Source organism: Trichoderma atroviride, chromosome 1 (genome assembly GCF_020647795.1).
Source record: "Trichoderma atroviride chromosome 1, complete sequence".
Classification (NCBI taxonomy): Eukaryota; Fungi; Ascomycota; class Sordariomycetes; order Hypocreales; family Hypocreaceae; genus Trichoderma; species Trichoderma atroviride.
In genome coordinates, this window is record NC_089400.1 from 5,263,869 (window position 1) to 5,283,692 (window position 19,824).

The 19,824-nt window shown below is 47.3% G+C and overlaps 8 protein-coding genes across 9 annotated transcripts; 5 read left to right on the top strand and 3 right to left on the bottom strand.

The window, feature by feature from the left end:
- Window positions 1-359: 359 nt before the first annotated feature.
- Window positions 360-1,334, bottom strand: TrAtP1_001894 (uncharacterized protein). The gene is made up of 5 exons (XM_014085736.2): window positions 1,128-1,334; window positions 1,040-1,064; window positions 754-913; window positions 691-698; window positions 360-583 (listed from the first exon to the last, which is right to left on the bottom strand). Exons 1-5 carry the CDS (start codon window positions 1,273-1,275, stop codon window positions 538-540), a joined length of 387 nt encoding a protein of 128 aa, XP_013941211.1. The 5' UTR covers window positions 1,276-1,334; the 3' UTR covers window positions 360-537.
- A 154-nt stretch (window positions 1,335-1,488) lies between these two features.
- On the top strand, window positions 1,489-4,633 carry TrAtP1_001895 (uncharacterized protein). Of its 2 annotated transcripts, XM_066111203.1 has the most exons (6): window positions 1,489-1,801; window positions 1,855-1,867; window positions 1,924-1,969; window positions 2,038-2,170; window positions 2,228-3,937; window positions 4,235-4,633. In XM_066111203.1, the coding sequence occupies exons 1-6, from the start codon at window positions 1,774-1,776 to the stop codon at window positions 4,351-4,353; spliced, it is 2,049 nt and encodes a 682-aa protein (XP_065967277.1). In that variant the 5' UTR covers window positions 1,489-1,773; the 3' UTR covers window positions 4,354-4,633. The 2 variants fall into 2 exon arrangements, with proteins under 2 accessions (XP_065967277.1, XP_065967278.1); XM_066111204.1 differs by having other exon boundaries at window positions 2,228-4,633.
- A 229-nt stretch (window positions 4,634-4,862) lies between these two features.
- Window positions 4,863-6,093, bottom strand: TrAtP1_001896 (uncharacterized protein). Its single transcript, XM_014085151.2, has 4 exons — window positions 5,744-6,093; window positions 5,387-5,691; window positions 4,981-5,336; window positions 4,863-4,928 (listed from the first exon to the last, which is right to left on the bottom strand). The coding sequence occupies exons 1-3, from the start codon at window positions 5,914-5,916 to the stop codon at window positions 5,107-5,109; spliced, it is 708 nt and encodes a 235-aa protein (XP_013940626.1). The 5' UTR covers window positions 5,917-6,093; the 3' UTR covers window positions 4,863-4,928; window positions 4,981-5,106.
- Window positions 6,094-7,393: 1,300 nt separating this feature from the next.
- Window positions 7,394-8,190, top strand: TrAtP1_001897 (uncharacterized protein; the record flags this gene model as incomplete). Its single annotated transcript, XM_014085734.1, has 2 exons — window positions 7,394-7,610; window positions 7,664-8,190. The coding sequence occupies 2 exons, from the start codon at window positions 7,394-7,396 to the stop codon at window positions 8,188-8,190; spliced, it is 744 nt and encodes a 247-aa protein (XP_013941209.1).
- A 1,275-nt stretch (window positions 8,191-9,465) lies between these two features.
- TrAtP1_001898 (uncharacterized protein) lies at window positions 9,466-10,668 on the bottom strand. The gene is made up of 2 exons (XM_014085733.2): window positions 10,328-10,668; window positions 9,466-10,260 (listed from the first exon to the last, which is right to left on the bottom strand). Exons 1-2 carry the CDS (start codon window positions 10,404-10,406, stop codon window positions 9,560-9,562), a joined length of 780 nt encoding a protein of 259 aa, XP_013941208.1. The 5' UTR covers window positions 10,407-10,668; the 3' UTR covers window positions 9,466-9,559.
- A 141-nt stretch (window positions 10,669-10,809) lies between these two features.
- Window positions 10,810-12,368, top strand: TrAtP1_001899 (uncharacterized protein). Its single transcript, XM_014085732.2, has 2 exons — window positions 10,810-11,198; window positions 11,359-12,368. The coding sequence occupies exons 1-2, from the start codon at window positions 10,928-10,930 to the stop codon at window positions 12,048-12,050; spliced, it is 963 nt and encodes a 320-aa protein (XP_013941207.1). The 5' UTR covers window positions 10,810-10,927; the 3' UTR covers window positions 12,051-12,368.
- A 473-nt stretch (window positions 12,369-12,841) lies between these two features.
- Window positions 12,842-16,215, top strand: TrAtP1_001900 (uncharacterized protein; the record flags this gene model as incomplete). The annotated part of the gene is made up of 10 exons (XM_066111205.1): window positions 12,842-12,947; window positions 13,009-13,042; window positions 13,095-13,160; window positions 13,241-13,483; window positions 13,559-13,688; window positions 13,760-13,850; window positions 13,913-14,100; window positions 14,194-14,437; window positions 14,499-14,569; window positions 14,649-16,215. 10 exons carry the CDS (start codon window positions 12,842-12,844, stop codon window positions 15,723-15,725), a joined length of 2,250 nt encoding a protein of 749 aa, XP_065967279.1. The 3' UTR covers window positions 15,726-16,215.
- Window positions 16,216-16,341: 126 nt separating this feature from the next.
- TrAtP1_001901 (uncharacterized protein) lies at window positions 16,342-19,325 on the top strand. The gene is made up of 4 exons (XM_066111206.1): window positions 16,342-16,584; window positions 16,687-17,127; window positions 17,598-17,942; window positions 18,011-19,325. Exons 3-4 carry the CDS (start codon window positions 17,792-17,794, stop codon window positions 19,054-19,056), a joined length of 1,197 nt encoding a protein of 398 aa, XP_065967280.1. The 5' UTR covers window positions 16,342-16,584; window positions 16,687-17,127; window positions 17,598-17,791; the 3' UTR covers window positions 19,057-19,325.
- Window positions 19,326-19,824: the final 499 nt, after the last annotated feature.

Sequence of the window (19,824 nt, forward strand, 5' to 3'; positions counted from 1 at the left end):
GCTTAGGTAACTTCAACTACATCTTGGGCATTATTGTTGTCGCTACTGAGTTTGGACCACAGCAGCAGAACACTGTGGTCGGAATTTCTTCGGAGAATTTTGCGCCCGCTCATACCTGCTCGTAGCAAAGTATGGCATGAGTTGACTGGAGCTTGGGATATGCGGAATACGTTGCAGTCCCATAACAATGGATACAGATGGTAAATCCTGAAAACGAGGAATCGATATCATACGGGACAAACTCTACCGCGTCTCAATTCGCCTATTTTTGAGAGGCTTACTAGGTGCCTGCTCGTGGCCGCTATGACGATGGCCGCTATGACTTCCTGCACCAAAAAGACACCCAGAGTTATACACAAAGGCAAGGATTTAGAAGGATGATATAGATACATTGCAAAGTCTAGCTCAGCTTGGAGGGATACAGTTGTCGCCCTTCAAGTTACGGGACAGTCGATTCAAGCTCCAAAGGAGGGGTCTACAGCTACCAGTAGTATTTCTCCTGGAACCATTAACCCAGCCTATTTCCGTTCGTCAACTTTATTTGGTCTTGTCATGGTTGTGGTAGTTGACGCCCTCGTTCCAGCTTTTTGATAGCAGTTAGCAGACCGTTCTCGCTCTAGAGAGATTAAAAAGAGATTGTTGAACATATAAAGCAATTGCTCCATTGAGACAAGAGTTAGCAGAACTTACAAGAGAGTCTATGAGAATGGTTAGCGTACGATCCGTTGAATAACTGACAGAGTGTCGACTCACCTTGTCACCATCGCCCCACTGGAAGTTCTTGGTGCGGATGTTCTGGTAGGGATACTCGGTGCGCTCTGGCAGAGGAGGGAGGTGGCTCCAGTGCTCCCAGTGCTCAGTCCATAGCCAGTAGGCGTTGGCTCCAGCGACAGCAAGGGCAGGGACAACGGCGCTTTTGATTTTGTCAGCCTTCTACAGCCCATCCAAACAAATTTGGCGCAATCGGCTGCTTTCTCCCTCATCCGGCGCTAAAAAAGGCATAGAAATTCGCGATGTCGAGAACCGGCGGTGGACATACTAGAGAGAAATCTTCTTCCAGAGCTCTGAATGTACGATTAGAAGCTGGACCACGGCGCAATGGGCGGAACTGAGAAACAGATACTCACCAGTGGTGCCTTGAGCGTGTTCCTTGATGTGCTGGCGCTCGCTGATGAACTCGTTTTCGGCGGTGCTAGCAAAACGGCGCTGCATAGGAGTGCGCAGCTGCGCAGCGAAGCGCGGGGCGGTGCGGGTAACTTGTCGGGCAGCAAACATTGTGGGCGATCCGAATTCGTCTTCAATGTTTGGATAGTCTATAAAGGTGCAGATTATGAGATCAGGTCATATTCGAATTAGAGCTCGGCTAGAGCAGGTCATGGATGCCTCAAACTCCAGGCTAAGATCTGCTTAATTTGAGTCACGTGATATCGTGACGTAGTCGCGAGTGCTCTCGGTGCGTGCTCTCGCGATGCAGCGATGAGCGTTTCCCTTTTCTTTGACTCACTTCCATGTGGTTCAAGGTCACAAATATGCATGCGAGCCTTTGTAATTGAAGCAAAACGCGATTTCTTCTCTCTCGATATGCCTGTTTCTGAACACCCTCGACCCCAGGCGTAATTTACCCGCTATACTCTTTTGCCAGCATCATTCTACGGCCATCCGCTCTCACTATCTGCTCGGTGCCCCGTGAACCGGCATGTATGCGCTGCAATACGAAACAGAAGCGTTGTTTGGTTGCTATAGACTTGGTGTTGGAAATTTCTCAAAGAAACAATGGGATTTCGTATAACGACATGGAATGGTATGCTATCCTATGAGCCTCTTGAGAATGACAATGACTAACGAAGCCTGAAGTAAACGGCATTAGGTTTGTTTCCCTCTTCTCGAGCGAATGGACCAATATCATATCTTACCATGCTTTAGAAATCCATTTGGATATCAGCCATGGAGAGAGAAGCGCACGTTCCAGGTTGGTGATTGGAACTTCTCTGGACGACCTGATCACGCCGCTAACAACTTATTTCGCTCTTCATTTAGGCAATGTTCGATATTCTCGAGGCCGATATTGTCGTTATGCAAGAGACAAAGATACAGCGAAAGGATTTAACCGATGATATGGTTCTTGTTCCCGGGTGGGATGTTTACTTCAGCCTGCCTAAGCATAAGAAAGGTACCTCTTCAATGTTTCATGGCTTTATGACCTAGTAATGGATCTAACATGCTTAAGGGTACTCCGGTGTTGCTATTTACACGCGAAATGCGACTTGTGCGCCTATTAAAGCTGAAGAAGGAATCCTAGGAGTGCTCTGTCCTCCAAAGTCATCAACACAATTTCGCAATTTGCCCAAAGATCAACAAATTGGGGGCTATCCAAGACCTGAGCAACTTCCGGGGAACATCGATGAACTGCTGTTGGATTCTGAAGGAAGATGCGTCATCCTTGAATTTCCAGCATTCGTACTGCTAGGTGTTTATAGCCCAGCCAATCGCGACGAGTCTCGAGTAGATTTTCGCATGGAATATCTTCAAGCACTTGACGCTCGGGTACGAAATCTGATCTCGGAGGGCAAGCAAGTGGTTTTGATGGGGGACCTCAATGTGAGCCGTTCCGAGTCTGATTCAACCAACGTTGCTGAAACTCTTCGAAAAGAGGGCCTGAGCATCGAGGAATGGATGAACGTACCTTCGCGTCGCCTCTTCAATCATCTAATCTACGGAGGCACGGTGCAAGGCGATCGCGATGAAGGACGGGAGCAGCCTGCGCTGTGGGATCTATGCAGAGAATTCCACCCCACACGCGAGGGCATGAACACATGTTGGGACACCAAACGGAACACACGGCCGGCCAACAACGGCAGCCGTATTGACTACGTGCTATGCAGCAATGGGCTGAAAGACTGGTTTACAGAAGCTGACATTCAGGAGGGCTTAATGGGATCTGATCACTGCCCGGTGTATGCCACGATAGCTGATGTCGTGACGACTGACACGGAACAGGTACCGCTGTTGGCCGTTATGAATCCAACTAGCATGGTGACCAGAGATGGTCAACGCCTCCGGGAATGGCATATGAAGGATGTGTTGCCTTTGTCAGCCAAACTGATCCCCGAGTTCGACCGCCGGCAAAGCATCCGAGATATGTTCACGAAGAGCGCTGGTACTAAACTTTCGAGCTTTCCTTCGTCACCAGCGCTAGAAAGCGCCCAGGCTCAAGACGCCAGCTCAAGAGTGGGCGGTTCAACACATTTAGACCAAGCCAGTGAATTGTCAAACCGTGCTGAATATAGACTCGGAATGAGCGACGCTAGCGACTCCTCGAAATTGAAACCACTAACTGAGTCGAGATCGGAAGCGCCACCACGCGCGAAACGTGCTGCGGGGTTTGTCGATCCTCTTAGTGATGGCGGATCACTGAAAAGAAGTAAAAAGTCCAACGGTGCGATGAGCGTCAATCCAAGCCTTATGGCAGAGAAGAATGCTCGAAGCACTACTACAGTTAGCACAAAAGGCCAGAAGACTCTGCAAGGTTTCTTTAAGCCGGTGTCAAGTCTCGCTGCAAACCGGGTGGCAGAGAAAACAGGCAGCGATCCCGACGCCAACGCCGACCGGAGAGCTAATTCCAATGCCCCGTCCCCTTACTTGCAGCAAACAATGACGCTGCCTACAGAGCTCCTGTCGCACCATACCTCATCAGCTCCAAGTTCACAACGAGAGAATAACGATGGCGCTGATTGGTCTGGCAAATCGCCAGGTTCAGAATCTCAAGCGAAGCAGAATCCAAGACCAATTAGCCTTCAGACGGAAACCAATCAAATATTTGATCCGGTTCAGGCAAAAGAATCTTGGTCAAAACTTCTCGGAAGAAGGGTGCTCCCACGATGCGAACATAACGAGCCCTGTATCAGCCTTGTCACTAAAAAGCCAGGCGTCAACTGTGGTGCGTCGATTCTTCCTTTTTTAGTCGAAGATTTGATCTAGTCATTGCGATACCTAAAGATTTCTACCCCTTCCCTACAGATTCTGGCCTTTTGCTAGTCTTCTTTCATTACCCTGCTTACTCCACCGCTCTCAGCTTCATCTCTAGTTTATGGTGTTGGTTCGTACATATTTTACGGCCCATGATAGGCTCACGCCATCGGTCCTCTTTTTCATATTTGTATCTGCGCACCAACGTCGTAAATGATGGCTTTTATTCCACGTGCACAGACAAGCTAGATGCTAACGTTTGCTACAGGAAGATCGTTCTATATTTGTGCCCGGCCACTAGGCCCCTCCGGCGAAAAAGAGAAGGATTCTGAGTGGCGATGCGGCACTTTTATTTGGAGTAGTGACTGGAACGGATCGCAGTCGTAACACAGTTCCCTGCGTCTTTTACCCAAATCCCCCCCCCCTTCTGATACTTACATGATTACATGGGGACCTAGTAAGTACCTCATACAATTTGATGTCCCGATGTTCAACTCAATGTAGCTGCTTGCTATTTGCGCGTGCACGTTTGTTTCCTTGGTGATTCAAGATCCTAGCAGACAGCCATCAAGAGACTTGCCTAATGTATAAATTGTTGTGGAAAATGGCCATCAGGCTTTTAAAAAAATATCTTCACTGACGCTATATCTTCCATTCGAGCCTGAAGAACCAATTTGATATCTTATTAGATGCTTGGTTGAGAAGTGCAATGTTGTAGCTGAGCCTTCGTCTGACCGCCATTAAAACATACCAGAATTACACAAAACAAATAAAAAATAATAATCGCTGTTCCTAGCAAACTGCATTCAAAATTTTACACATGGAAAAGTTGCATAATCCTAAGCATACGCGGAGGAATTCTTCACATCATAGATATAGAAGAGGTGGCACATTAATTACAGACAACGGAATGTATTCTCTATACTGAAATGAGTGCTCATATCTATGGTGATGAAGCTCACCTGGCGAATGTTAGCAGGATCACCCATGTCAGCTTTCTGCAGTACGACTTACTCTAAAACTTTAGCTGCAAATATTGCGGCCAGCCTCTACTTGACGCTGTGGTCGTTTGATACCAAAGTATCGGGTATATGTCGCTACCGAAAAGAAATAATTAAGTTATGCCCATGGCTTTGTCACTTAGGCCATAGTATTGGTGGCCGAAGACGCGGCGAGGTCAACCTCCACAGAAATTCCTTGAGTTTGATGGATGCGTCGTGTGCGGCGGCGCTTTTCTGAAGATTTTCGAGGTTTATACTGATAATCTGGATGCTTTTCGAGCAACGCAACTTTGATGGCTTCGGACATTTCCTTGTACTTTTGTCGTACTTCTCTGGATTCCTTATTCCAAGCTCGTCCTAAAATTTGAGCTTCAACAAATTAGCAGAAACTTATTACTGGCAGCGACAAGATGTCTTACAGATTTCATTGTTGGTTATACCAGGATTGGCAGCTTTGACGATATTGTGGCGATCCTTGCGATACAAAATGTATGCATTAGGTGGACGTGGGATCTTGGCTGGCTTAGATGGAGCAAGTGGCTGGCAGACTGTTGTCGTTTCTAAATGGGCATTCGAACCATTATCCATGGTCCAAAAAGGCTCCAGGCCATCAGGCGAATGTACAATGCCCCCGTTGGCAATGAAATGGCGGGGTGCACCCAAATAGTGGCGATCTTGCCCAGTGCCATCGCGGCAAAACATCACGGCTTCTCTGGTAAATTCCCTGCGAAGACGTTAGCTACAACCAAGACTATCATCACTGAAAACAAACTCACATGAATTTCTTGGCTATGTACCACTTGCCAAAATCATCCATCAAACGATAGATACTGCCGTTGATACACAAGACTCGGAGAAATGGGTTGATTTGTTCTTGGAGCTGATTCCAGATCGCATCTAGGTAAACGGTATGCTCTTTGCTATGCGATGGAGATTGATATAGATCCATGATGCCGCTTAGGAATTTGACAGAATGATACTTTCAGTGCTGGTATGCGAATATGCTGAAGCCGATATGGTGAAGGAAGGCGATGTTGAGAGTGCAAAGTTCACAAATATCAAGTGGATGGGTAAATGGTAAAGAGGCGAAAAAGTGAATATTCCCAGTGCATAAAGGACTATGAAGAATTGCAGATGAGCTACAAGTGAGCTAGAAATCTGCATGGCAGCTCTTCGCCTTATTGACCTCTATTGAGAGCCAATACTGAATAAGTTAATCGAATACCCACCCAGCCCCCCCCTTCTTAGTGCGATTGCGGCGTTCCCCACCCTTTTTTACAGAGCAAGTTCGTACTTTCTGTATCACTTTTGGGGCTAGTTTTTTTATATTTACATGAAATAGGCACGCAGCGTGAGAAATTATTGGCGTAGCATTCACTTGGCCGCTTGATAAATAGATCACACTATCTGAGAAAAAATCGAGGGCGTGTAATAGCTGGATTATAGACGTCTCATAGAAAGAGAGCCATCTGTAATTACTTGTTCTTCCCCCAACTTCTTAGCTCGTGTTTGGACTGTCGGCAACCAACAGCAAACTACCACTAGCAAACAAAAACGCGTTGGAGCTAAAATGCACTAAGCCGGGGTGCAAGAATAAACGTTAGCAATACACCGTCGTATATCTATACAAATTCCCAAAACGCTAGTAGATCATTACGCCTCTCTTACACCCCCCCGCCCTGTCTACCTAGTAATTGCATCGGATCTAGTAGTTACTATAGCCCTGTTTTGTTTGGGAGCTGAAAGTACGAAGCATTTGGTCATGGTAGAGAGAGGAAGAGGGTGTCCACATCACTCTCTACACCGAATACCAAGGAGAAGCGGCCACAAATACTTTTGCTAAGGAATCCTAGTCGGGTAGAGAATTTTTTACACTATTTTGGATTTCGTACTTTGGTTTTATGCTCTGTGTAGAACGCCGCCTACATGTCATCTGGTTGACTTCCTCAGGAAATTGTTCCTTTTGTACTACGTTGGTAGGACTGCGATTGATCTAAGAATGCCAAGAGAAGCTTAGTGATCGAGAGTGAGTAGAGTACCAACAAACATCGAATTACCTAGTGCCTACCCAGGTTGGTACCGATAGTCGTAGTAAATCCTACCGAGGTGCCTATAAATGGTGCCGTGGGTCTTTTCCCCAGGATAGTCTACGCTTTACTTTGACTCCGTATTGGAGATACGACTGAGTGAGTGAAAAGTGACAGGGACGTTAGCTCCAATTTGTGTCAACCTTTCACTTCGCCTTCACCAGGAGGCAGAAAAAAATAATAAATGCACCCTTGTTTGAAGAATTATTCGACTGCCGCTCCCTGCGAAGCTCACCTTCTCTATCCCCCCCGTTTTCTGAAGATAGATCATTGTACTCCAACAAAAAAATATTTCTTTTGCAGCCGTCATCATCACAAAGAAACACAGCTGAGATCACCATGGCTAACACCCCACTTCCTCCAATTTCCGCTCTCAAAGCCCTTGAGCCGCGGCCTGACGGCCATTGGGCAGTCTATGAACAAGAGGGAGATGCTACTACCCTCTCTTACGTTATGAACAACGGTACTGAAGCCATCACATACACTCTACACCAGTGCAAGACAGAAGAAGATATTCGGAAACATTGTGCTGGTTTTGTTTACGAGTATACTGATGGTATGAAATCCTCTTTGAGAATTAGCACAAATTCTGACGCCTGTTTGCTTTAGATCTTGATGCTGGGTATGGCGCTCAACGCGGCGGAGAACTCCTACCAGAATTTGGAAACACGCGTGAAGTTGCATCGCAGATTTACGAGACACAGCCACGTATATTGCCAGGGCATTACTCGACAAGCCAGAATCAGCAGTCGTTCCAAGAACAATTTCTTTTTAACGCCCAAACAACTATGATTTCGCCACCTGAATCACATACACAAGCCAACGCTCAGTTCGAAGAGACAACGATGACACAACAATCTCAGCTCTACCAAGAAGAACAAGGATATGTTACGTCTGAGGACCAGGCGCCTTTACTTGGAGGCTTCGCTCCTGGAGCCGCCGAATGGTCCTTGGGTAGCGGCTCTTTTCCTGCAGCCGCTGAAAATAATCCCACATCCATGCCAAATATTGAGGTCAGAATGTCTCAAGATATGTCGATATTTATGGATTCATGGGAGCAAAATTGGGCAAATGTAAACCCCAACGACACCCAGGGCGCTGATGGAGACTGGGACAGCCTTCTTCCTCATGCCTAAACTTCTACTTGCCGTTTTCCCCTCATGCTACGTTTCTTTCTTTTATTTATATTTCCACAATAACTCTATTAACCAATAATGGAGGTCTCATTGTGTTGCAGCAAAGTAATATACATACATACATACATATATCTATACGTCGCTAGTCTGATCAGTCAGCCATTAATGTTTTAGTTTATTCGGCAATCATACGTGACATCAAACTTGTATACACCGTGAGAATTTTTTTCTTTTTTTTAAAAAAAAAAAATAATCTGCCTATTTCCCGAATCTATCTTTGAACCACATTACGTCAATGGAGATTACTGCCTTATTACCTAGGTTTGGATGACTACATATAGGTAGTTGATGAGCATTCCGCGCCGGTAAAAGTATGTGCTATATTTTGTAAGCTCCTATGAGGATGGCTTGACCCATCCGAAGTGATATGTGGTACATAATCCTGCCTATATTCATGACTATGGTGCCTATGCCAATATATAAGCGAAGGCAGTAATTGAGTCATTAATGCGGCACCAAATTCCTTTGTACTTCTTGCAGCTAAGGAAACATTTTTTGCTCGAGATGTAGCTTCAGAATAAAGCATCACGTAGCACCTCCAGTTATTTTATAAGAGTGTCCCCGAGAAAGAATTATAGACTTGGGAGTAAGCTTTCACTCGGCTGGCGATCTAAATTTCGTAAGCTAGGTACCTATCGGTATATCTTTTTACCTCAAGATGTTTACAGCTTCATAACTACGCATACGTATATTATTTATTATACCACAAATTAAAGCAACTACCTCGCTTTCAATGAAGATCATGAGTCCCATGACAATAATTTATGATATAGATAAGACGCAGGATAACAAAGTGAATGAAGAGGATAATAATAAATCTATTTACAAATTCGAGAACAAATACTTAGCTGACTTGACATCTACTATTTATGGCCAGTCAAGATTTCGTCTTTCAGCACTCAACATAGGTACTTACGGAAAATTCCCCATATTCATAGGCAGGTAAGATCCTCCAGTGACATTGGCGCTCAGCGGCTGCTTTTCGGAACATTTCTAATAGAGAAAGGATGTTGATCACATTTGCTTTGATATTAAATCTGAAAGCTCGTAATATAGGTTCAGGGGAAAAGAGGGACAAAGTGGAAATGGTTCATAGGCGCAGCTTTGAGATACAGGTAGCAGGCCTTGTGCCAGACTTTGTTACGAGAATAATGATACCCTACAGTTTCCGGACATGAAATACACATAATGATGACATTTGAAGCTACCCCAAGTAGGAATGAGAAATGATTGTTCATGTATTTCCAAGAATATCTACCGAATCAAAATAACCAAGCATATTGAACTTGCGTCATATCTCTGCTGGCTCTTACCACTGGATCTTCTCACCCTTCTTGTTCTTTAGTTCCCCGTCTTGGCTTTCTGGTTCTTTACCTCGTTCTTCCAACCCATTGGTCGCCCAAACTCTCTCAATGCAGAGCTCGAAAGGCCCTTCGACACGATCCGTCAGTCCAATTCCCACGCTGTGAACCTTTTGCCTGAGGATCTCTGTTTGTGGCTCCACCACAAAGCCATGATTTGTGCGTACAAAGTCATTCCATCGTATTAAAACAGTCTCCCATTGCCCAGGCCGTTTTGAAAACAGCCTGTGTTGATGTAAATCAGTAGGCTCGACACTCTCCGTTTGCACATTAACGTAGTAGGCTCTGCCATCGGACTTGACCCGTAATGCGAGATATGCGTAAGGGTCAATATCCCAAACAGAGCGACCAAAAACTGTGGGGGGTTGATCTGGAGTTCGAAACGCAGCGTAGCCTGTCCGCTGAATTGTCAAGCGATCTGAAGGTAGTGATGTCGAAATGCACCCATGGAAGCGTGCAAATGAGGTTGGCGAAGTCGAAGTCTGCACGGATGGCGAGGATGAGGCAGAGATGAAGTCGAGCTGGCTTGAAGAGGCGCCGCCAATCAATGCGTCGGACATGATAATACAATTATTTATAGAATCGGTGCTAGAAAAGTCGTAAAGCTCGCGAGGGCCCGAGGGCCCCTTGACGGCGTCTAAATTCCATGCTGGAAATTCAAGCATTAGCGAAGCGCGCGATTAGCAGAACTAAGGACAAGGAAATTCGTTCATTACCTATACTAGAGCGTCTCTTAAGCTCGTCCAAGCTCCGCGCCAGGAAGCTCTTGGCGAGAAATGGCTGGGTGACTCTCATAATTGACTGTCAGGCAGAGGAAAGCGAAAGGCGAGGACGCAACTTCTCAAGGCCTGTAGAGTAATAACGGACGAGCCAATCGGCTCAACTAGAGCTTAGTGACATGGGAATATCTCAATTGCGGATCACGCGGCAAAAACACGGCTCAATGCCTCCAATTCCGCATTGATTCCCAGAGATGGTGGCGATGCTCAGGTTTTGGCGTTGAAAGTTGACAAAGGCGAGAAGGTGGCATGAAATTAGCACATAGTGAAGCCCTGTGTGAAGAGAAAGTAAGGCGGGGAAGAGTGTGAGAGCTGCGTTTTAACACCCCGCACAGGGCACCGCGGCTGTCGGAGTATCAATAGTCCGCCAATCTTTGTTCCGACGCAGAAAGCTCAACTCATCACAGCTTTTTGGGATGCCCGCTGTGGTGGGCCAGTGACGGCGTGCTTGTCTGTCTTTTCTTCAGCCATAATTGAGTGCGAAATTAGGAAGAAGAATTCTTTATTTATTCTCTGCTACACACTTTGGGCATCACGATGTCTCGCGCTCCTTCATTGCGTCCAATTGCGGCGGCGGTGTTGCCGTATGGCACCACAAAGAATTCTTTACGATGCGTCGCAAAGCCGCTGGCTGCACAAATATTCCGACAATATGCGACACAGCCCTCGAGGAGCAAGACGATGAGGGAAATGGACCGTGCGGCTCGTGCAGGCTCCAGCAAGATGACCAAAGAGCAGAGCATCTCACAGCTGCAAAAGATGGCAAATGCAGAATACTTCAAAGATGGAGGGGGGCCACTATTTCCAGGTTCGCACTTGCATCTAGACTCATCTTTCTCTCCCCCGTACTCTTCTGCAGGGGAGATGTCTCATGACTCAATTCTACTGTGGCGACGATATTCAGTAGTCCCTAGACAGCAGGATCAATGCCAATGACCCGCGGCTAACATGTATATCTCGACCATTAGGCACATTCGTATCGCTACCGCTGTCTCGCCTTCCACTAAATCCCGCCGACTTTGCGCAGTATCAATGGAACAGGTTAAGGCACTGGACTATCGAAACCGTCTCGCTGCTCAACTTCAAGCTAAAGTCTATGCCCAACTGGACCACTCGGCCACAATGGAAGGCTCGCCGTGGCAAGATTGCGCCAACTGCCAAGGCTCTATATCAAGAGGTTCTAGAGGCCTTTGCCGCGGGGGATAAAGCAACGCTGGAGAGGATCTGTGTGAATGACTTTGCAAAGAAGCTCATGGCCGCCATCGACCGTCGGAATCCTCGAGAGCGGGTTCACTTCGAAGTGACCAAATACAATAGCTCGCTCTTCTATCCCAAGCGGAGAGCGCACCAGATCCACCAAATCAACGTGTACGACAAGAACCTCATGACTGAGCAAGCAGTGGTCGCCATTTCATCTACGCAGCAAGTATCACGATACGACGCATCAACGGGAGAAACTATTCCTGGAAGTGTCAGGATCCAAGACAAGGTCGAATACGTGGTGCTCTCAAGGCAGGTCAGCGCCGTCACCTTCAAGCCGGATTCTTGGAGGGTGTGGGGCACAACCGCCCCCACAACTCTGGAGGCTTTTCTAGAGGAGAAAGATGCCATCGATAAAGAGCAGGCTAGGCGTGCCGGGTGGAAGCCGGCGTCGAAGTAGGCCGTGTGTCACTCACCATGTGAAGGGGCGCTTTTATGTGTAACGATGCAAACTCGGATGGTATGGAAAGGAAGGGAGAAAAAAAAATGTATAGTACAAGAAGGCTGGGGAGAGGATAATGTATACTATAGATCTGCACTGCGAGGGTGGTATTTGTGTATAATACGATAGCCATGGGTGAGCTCAAGCTCTGCTGACAGGACGCAAGCAAATTGCGCCTGGTATTGATCGCCAGTTCATTGCTCTGCACTTGGATACTGCTCAGTTGTTTAGTTATGTGATAACAACATGCTCTCTATCAACTTGGTATTCACTGCCTGCACAGATACATGTCACTACCACAACTGCTGCCAGCCGCCTGCATGTCCCCCCCCCCCCCTTTTGGCCACTCCCCTGCCAACTGCTGGCACTGCCATGCCTGAGTTCATTTCCAAAGCCAGGAACCCTCTTGAGCCATCTTCTTCTTGTTTTTCTCTGAAATTCCGCAAGTTTCGAATTATCTGCTCCCAATCTCGTTGCTCTCGCGGGAGAAGAAGCAGCCTTTCATCACATTTCAGACGACAAGCTGCTCATCGACTTCTCTTTTTTCTTCAAGCAAGTAAGTCATACTACTTGCTTCCTCTCTTCTTGTCCATGGTTTTCTCTCCCACCTTCTCTTCACTTCACCTTCATTTCTTCTTCACTGCTTCGTCTCTTCCGCGATTATTCTTTCCACACTTGCCTCGCTTTCGTTTCCTAGCACTAATGATAATTCGGCTTAGCAAGGCTACTGTTCTCAAGCATAAACAACGATGCCTGCGTATTCTTCGCTCCGCTATCCAAAGAAGACGTTGATGAAAGCCTCGTCTTTCGATGTCCTTCGCCAAATGACCTCTAGCGAAGAGATTGCCGCTGAAGGTAAACAAGACTCAAAACCTGCTCGTTGCTCACTTTGAGGTTACTAATTTTCCATACCTAGGCACAGATACCTTTTCGAGCCACGATGATACTGCGTAAGCGAGTTCCATCCAAGGATTGATTTTGCGTGTAGCTAACGATTCAAAGCCCCAGACGACCTGTCTCGTCCAACAATCTGGCTTTGCAAACCAGAAGATATCTTGAGCGTGATAGGTATGTGTCTATCTCCGTCTCCATCTCTTTCTCCTTCTCCACCACATCATTATCCTCCTTACTAAACATTCTCTATCCAGCTCGCTTGCATTCCAGATTGGTGATGCCAGCGGAGACGACGTGTTTGTTGATCACCCACCGCCTGAGTCAAAATACGGCGAATTTACTCCAAACCAGTCTGGAGACGGTACTGAAGACATGTCAACTGAGAGCGGCAAACAGGCCACACAGAGAGACACCAACTGGGCTCTGGTTCCCCGTGAGCCGCTTCAAACCGACGCGCAGAACATTTATCCATCGTCGGCCTGCGTATTTGTCGCCAAGTAAGTTCTTATTACCTGGAAAATGCTAAACATCCAACGCTTCATCTCTATTAACCGTGAATGTATTCTATCTAGTCTGAGTCAAAATTTTGACGATGGAAAACTAGAGGTCGAAGTCACAAAGTACTTCTCGCAATTCGGAACTGTCTTCGTCAAGATTCGACGGGATGGCCGCCAGATGCCCTTTGCTTTTTGTCAATTTACGGTAGGCAGAAGCCATCGATGAAGAGTAAAAAAAAAAGCATATGAGGAAAGGATCTACTGACTCGATTCCAGAGCGATACCGATGCTGAAAAAGCTGAGAAATATGGAAGCGGAGCTATGATCCTAGGCCGCCCTTGTCGTGTTGAAAAAGCCACAGCGCACTGTGAGTTTTCATTCCTTTTCTCCTTGATTTTATTACATGAAGCTAATAATCATGATTCACAGCGTGCTTTGTCGTCTACAAACTCTCCGGAGAGGAAATCAGTAGACAAGAAGCTTACGACCTGCTCAGTACATTGGGAACTATAGCCAAAGTGTATGCTCTGGGCTCTCGTAGCCAGAAGGCGGAGAAGCTTCCGCCTGCCATGGTGGTTCACTACAAGCGCTATGATTCCTTGCGATCAGTAGTAAAGGTATACCATATACCACATTTCATTTTCTTTGTTGCTTCTTTTTCTTGCCTTTCATCGGCCAGAGAAAACCAAGTCAGTTAACCACGTTTATAGACTTTTGAAGGACATCCCGAATTTTGCGTCGATGCGTACGACCCCAAAACTGGAACTCGCCAACAGAATAAAAGAGGCGATCAGCAAAACTTTGCTCAGTATGAGAAAGATCGTCGCTCAGCATACTTTGGCAACCTGCCCTTGACTATGACTTCAGATGGTTTGAAGTCGCTCGCCAGCTCATGTGGTAAGGTGGTTTGCGCTGAATTAGCCACGAAAGAAGTTCCTCAAACAGGAGGCAAAAGTAAGCAGACATCCTTACTCATTTTCCCTGAGCACGAAATTAACTGATGATGATATCCCAGCTATCACGACGTGCTTTGGTTTTGTAGAGTTTACGCGTCCTGATTCGGTCGACAACGCTATCATGAGCTATGTGAGTTGGATCTATTTTGTTGAGCTAGGAAGAAAACGAGAGACAGGAAAAAGAACACTTCATTAACATTGTCGGACAGCACCGAAAACCGATTAATGGGCACGTTGTCAAGGTTGAGAGAAAACGCACTCGGACACTCAATGGATTCTCCTATGCTGCTAATAATCCCCAGCGAGGATACTCGGTTGCCATACCGTCCACTTGGCACGGTGGTAGAAGCGGCAATCGTGGCAATGCCAATCGAATCATGAATGCTGATGTTTTCAAACCTCCTGTCTCACCGATTTCAGCAAACGACCTCACCTCATCCACATCTGAGCAACAACAAGGTGCTATGTCACCTCTTAACGCAGTGCATATGGAAGCTCATCAAGCCCCTCGAACGAGTGCTAAGGAATATTTACAATCCACCGCTCCAAGCACAGCAGCTAGTGAGAAAATCCCAGCGATGCTAGCCGAATTCCTGGCAAGGTCATCTTCTCATGGTTTGGATTGTCAGACACCAGCCTCTAGCCATGGTAACGATGTTAGATTTGACAGAGCAGTGAGAAACAGCATGAAGGGTGTTGCGATGGAAAGAGAGAGCTTTTCTCCTGGCACCATGCGTCAATACATCCCCGAAGAGTTGAAGCCCATCTCTACAATGGTATTCACCCCCAAGAAGTCGGAACAATATGTGGACAGCGACTATCAAGGCAAAGAAAACGAGTCTTCTTTTGATCGCAAGGATGGCCACTCAGTCAGCGATGAGGCTAAAGTCAAGAGGGATGTGGAAACCCCCACTAAACCTCCATTAAACCCTGATACCAAAACTCCTCATGAACAGGGTACTGAGCCAACGATGTCTTGCTTTTATCCCATTATTCCGCCTTACCCTTACTCTCCTTATGGGTTCCATCCAATCCCTCCATTCATGGCAAACCACACGACGCCACAGGGTGGCCCTGCCCTATACAACTCCTTTGGGCATGCATACTATTCTCCCGCATCATATTCTGACATGTATACCATGTATCCGATGATGCAACATTATCCAACCGCTTCGTTGGAGACACCAACCCGTCCTCGTGTATCGCCTCAGACCATCGGCAATGAGCAGGATGAATCTCAAAAGGAGTTGTACGGCATGTCACCAAAGTCAAAAGTCAAAGATTAAGCACACTAAATTGTGTGCAAATTGACTGGTCAGAAGTTATGTGGGCTACTGACGTTTCTGCTACTCATAACTCCCCTATTTCTTTCGTATAAATCACGAGAGAGATCTGAGAGAAGCCTCGCAATATCAAGTAGCAACTCTAATTTACCACTCTTAAGAACAAAAAGGCATCAAAAAGCCTCGAAGGTGGCCAACCCCTCTTTCCCCTCTGAAGGAAAATTCAAAGCTCCTGGAATTTGTTCTCTATATAGTTTTTATAGCCGAAAGGCTTTTCAGTTATGTATTTTTCAGCATCAGCAAAGGGAGGGCTTCCCTTGAATCTGCTGGGCTCGATCAAGAATTGTCAACTAGGTAGTCAATAGGTAATTCATGTAAAGACTTTGTTACTTCATTAATCGAAATATTTCCTTTTCCTCTAAAGTCTGTAAACAACTTCCTACTACTAGGTTCTTAGAAGAAGTTAGAGCTCAGTACTCGTATTGCCAGCTTGTCTACTTTTCAAACTACCCAATTCAAACCCACAGCCAGATCAACTGGTAGTAATAAGTAAGTACTAGCGACCCCACTAAACCCAAGACGGATGAAGTATGAAGCGCGCAGAATTTTCCCTCGTCATCAGCAATCTCACTATCCTTCTCAGCCATTAATTCAACATCTCCGCAGAGTGCGAGCGCCAAACCGAATCTCGAACCAGGCAGCAGCTTTTTGTATCTGATTTTTTTTTTGTTCTTGTTCATCCGATTCAAGACACAATAATCCGCGTGTGCGCTGAAAAACAGCGAGAACCAAACTCCAAAATGGGCCAGCCATCATTTGCCGCGTCCAACGCGATCATCTACGTTACCTATGGCTTCTTCCTGTGCGTACAACTCAAGCTTGCGGCTAAAAAAAAAAAAAAAAAAAGGAAGAGAGAGAGAGTTGTCACAAATCCCGTGTAGTTTGGCTAACATGCGAATTCCAGAGTCATGGGCACAGGCATCGCCTGGAGGATGAGAAAGCAGCCCAACACGGACTTTCTCGCCGGCAACAGGACACAGACTGGTCAGAAACAAACAGATGGCGCCTTGGCGCTCTTTTCCCCTTTCCACGGCTCATACAAACCCGTTCTTGTGCACGGCCAAACTAACTTGTCCACGTTTCCTGCAGCCTGGCCTCTGGCTTTCAACTTCATCGCCTCGGGTGAGTCGTGCGCAAGAGCAATCTTGGCTCGGTGATTTGTCTCGGACAGACAGACTAGGATGTCTGTGGAGCGGTAGCAGTAACGTCCAGCTATGGCAATTGTTCAAGCGTTCCATCTCGTGTGCGCCTGCGCATAGATGAGGCATGGATGCGGAAGCGCAATCTTCTTTGCCAAGAAGATGGCAGGATAACAAATGCCTACCTCGACCGGTAGACTGAATAGGTTCGTAACCCTTCAAAGCAATCTTCGTCCCTCTCCCCCTCTCTCCCCTGCGATGTACATCTCGCTCTCTGCTACTAACCGAAGTCATGACGGCACTGGAGGAGGAAGTATGGGAAGAAGTAAAAGAAGGCGAAAGGGGGAGGAAAAGAGAACCAGAGAATTTGAAAGAAAAGATGTCCATCGCTGGGGACCAAGAGGGGGGGGGAGGATGCGGCTCACTACGGGCGCCGAGTTGAAGCGGCTTTGCGAGATCCAACCAGCCAGAAAAAGGGCTCTCATTATCCTTTGAAATGAGACGTCTTTTACTCTGTTCTTGCGGGAGATGTCGCGGCTGTGGCAACAAAGCTGAGATTGTACCGTGAATACTCGATCAAGTTAATGCTTGCGTGGGAAACGTGCTGCCGCTCCAGATCCCCTCTCCTTAGCCCATCCCCCCTCTTTGTTTGGTTGTGTTTTGCTGACCTGTACAGCCCTGGGATCCGGTATCCTGTTTTCGTACCCGCAACTCGCAACTATCGCAGGTGTTCAGGGCGTTGTGGTTTACGCCTTGGCGTCGGCGCTGCCTTTGCTCATCTTTGCCGCTCTGGGTCCCATACTCCGTCGCAAGTGTCCAGATGGATTCGTCTTGACTGAATGGACACGCGAACGATATGGCACGGTTGCTATGCTGTATCTGAGTTTCATGACTCTGGTTACCTTGTTCCTCTACATGGTTGCCGAGCTTTCGGCCGTCGGACAAGTGGTCAATGCTCTAACGGGCCTTGACGGGCTCCCGGTCATCATTGTGGAATGCGTGGTCACCACTATTTATACCTGTAAGTTGAGAGCAATAAATGTGGTGTAAAGTGCTAGTTTCATGGCTAACATGAGCGGCCTGCACAAGCTCTTGGTGGGTTCCGAATTTCGTTCTTGACAGACGTCGTTCAAGGAGCCATGGTCGTCGGGCTCATCATCATCGCTACCATCACCATCGGAGTCAAAGCGGAGATTGACCGTGACCTCATTGATTCATCGGGGCTCACCAAGGCCAGCCTCGTGGGATGGCAGCTGGTGTACATCCTCCCTGTTGCCGTCCTGACAAACGATTTCTTCCTGTCCAACTTTTGGCTACGTACCTTTTCATCCAAGACGGACAAGGACTTGTGGATCGGTGTTTCGGTTGCGACTGTAGCCGTTCTGTGCATCCTCACCTTGGTTGGTGCCACAGGCCTCATCGCAGCGTGGACGGGTGCCTGGCCTGGAGAATCGGACATTGATGGCTCGCTTGCCTTCTTTGCGCTGCTCGAGCAGCTACCGAACTGGGTGGTGGGAATCGTCTTGGTCATGGTGGTCAGCTTGAGCGTGTCCGCATTCGACAGCTTGCAGTCGGCTATGATTTCGTCCGCGTCCAACGACTTGTTCCGCAACCGCCTGAACATCTGGATCATCCGAGTACTGGTTGTGCTCGTCATCATTCCCACGGTGGTGATTGCCCTCAAGGCGCCGTCTATCCTCCAAATCTTCCTCATCAGCGATCTTGCCTCGGCGGCTACCATTCCCCCGCTCTGCCTCGGCCTGATCGACGGCTTTTACTGGTGGCGCGGGTTCGAAGTCGTGGTGGGAGGACTGGGTGGCATCCTGTCCGTCTTCATTTACGGCGCCATCTACTACGGCGATGCCAAGAGCGGCGGCGAACTCATCTTGCTCGAGCAGGGCCTCTATGAGGGAGATTGGGGTGCGTTCGGCGCTTTTGTCATGGCTCCTGTAGGTGGTATCATCTGGGGCTTTATCGCCTTGGTGTTGAGGCTGTCCGTTCAGTTTGTTCAGGCAAAGTCGCGCGGAGAGCGCTTTGATGCTCTTGATCGCCCGATTGCCGATGCCGAGGCTGAGGAGGACGATGCCCAGCTCGTGACTGAGGTCCATACCCCGGTTGCCGGCAAGTTCTTTTGAGCTGCTGTACACAAGTGCTGGTTGAAGTCGCAAGAGCGAACTTTATACCTGTATGTGTTTCGGCAAAGCCATTAAGAAGAGTGCATTTGTATGGAGTCTATTGTCGACTCGATAATGTGCACAAGCAATACTTTGCAATCACCGCTTCATTGTGTCATCGCATAGTACTACATAATTTATTCATCAGGAAGTTGGAAAGGGGATGAGTCGAGATAAAATGAAGCATGGGATTCAAGTTGATAGCACAATAAGAAATCTCGTCTTCTCTGCCTCCTTGTACGGAAATGTGCATGTTGAAAACAGGTCGTGAAAAAGGTACTAGATGTTGGTATCCGTCAACAACTAAACAACTCTAGATTGGCGATTTCCTTTTCTGGCCGGGAAAGCGGCAAAAGACGCACGCGAGCAAGTGCAGCTCCCACGTCACTGGTTCTCAGGCATGGTGATGTCGGTACTAATAATTGGCTGGGCCGTCCCTGCCTGTGCCTGTGCCTTGCAGTTGCCATTTTTTTTACAGGCCTGGTGCCATTGCAACAGCAACTGCAGCTACAGTTGCATGCAGCAAAAAGAAGCAGGTGCCTTTCGCCAGTCTTGCCTAATCCAGCCTGCTAAAGAAAAAAAAGTAAAATTGGACTTAGGAAACCTCCTTTTGTCAGCATCAAGCTACTATATCCATCTTGTCTTCAAAAAGTTACCGCACAAAGGGCTCGAAACATCTCCAGCGGAAACACTGCCAAGTATTAGTAGTATCTACGTACTGCATACAAG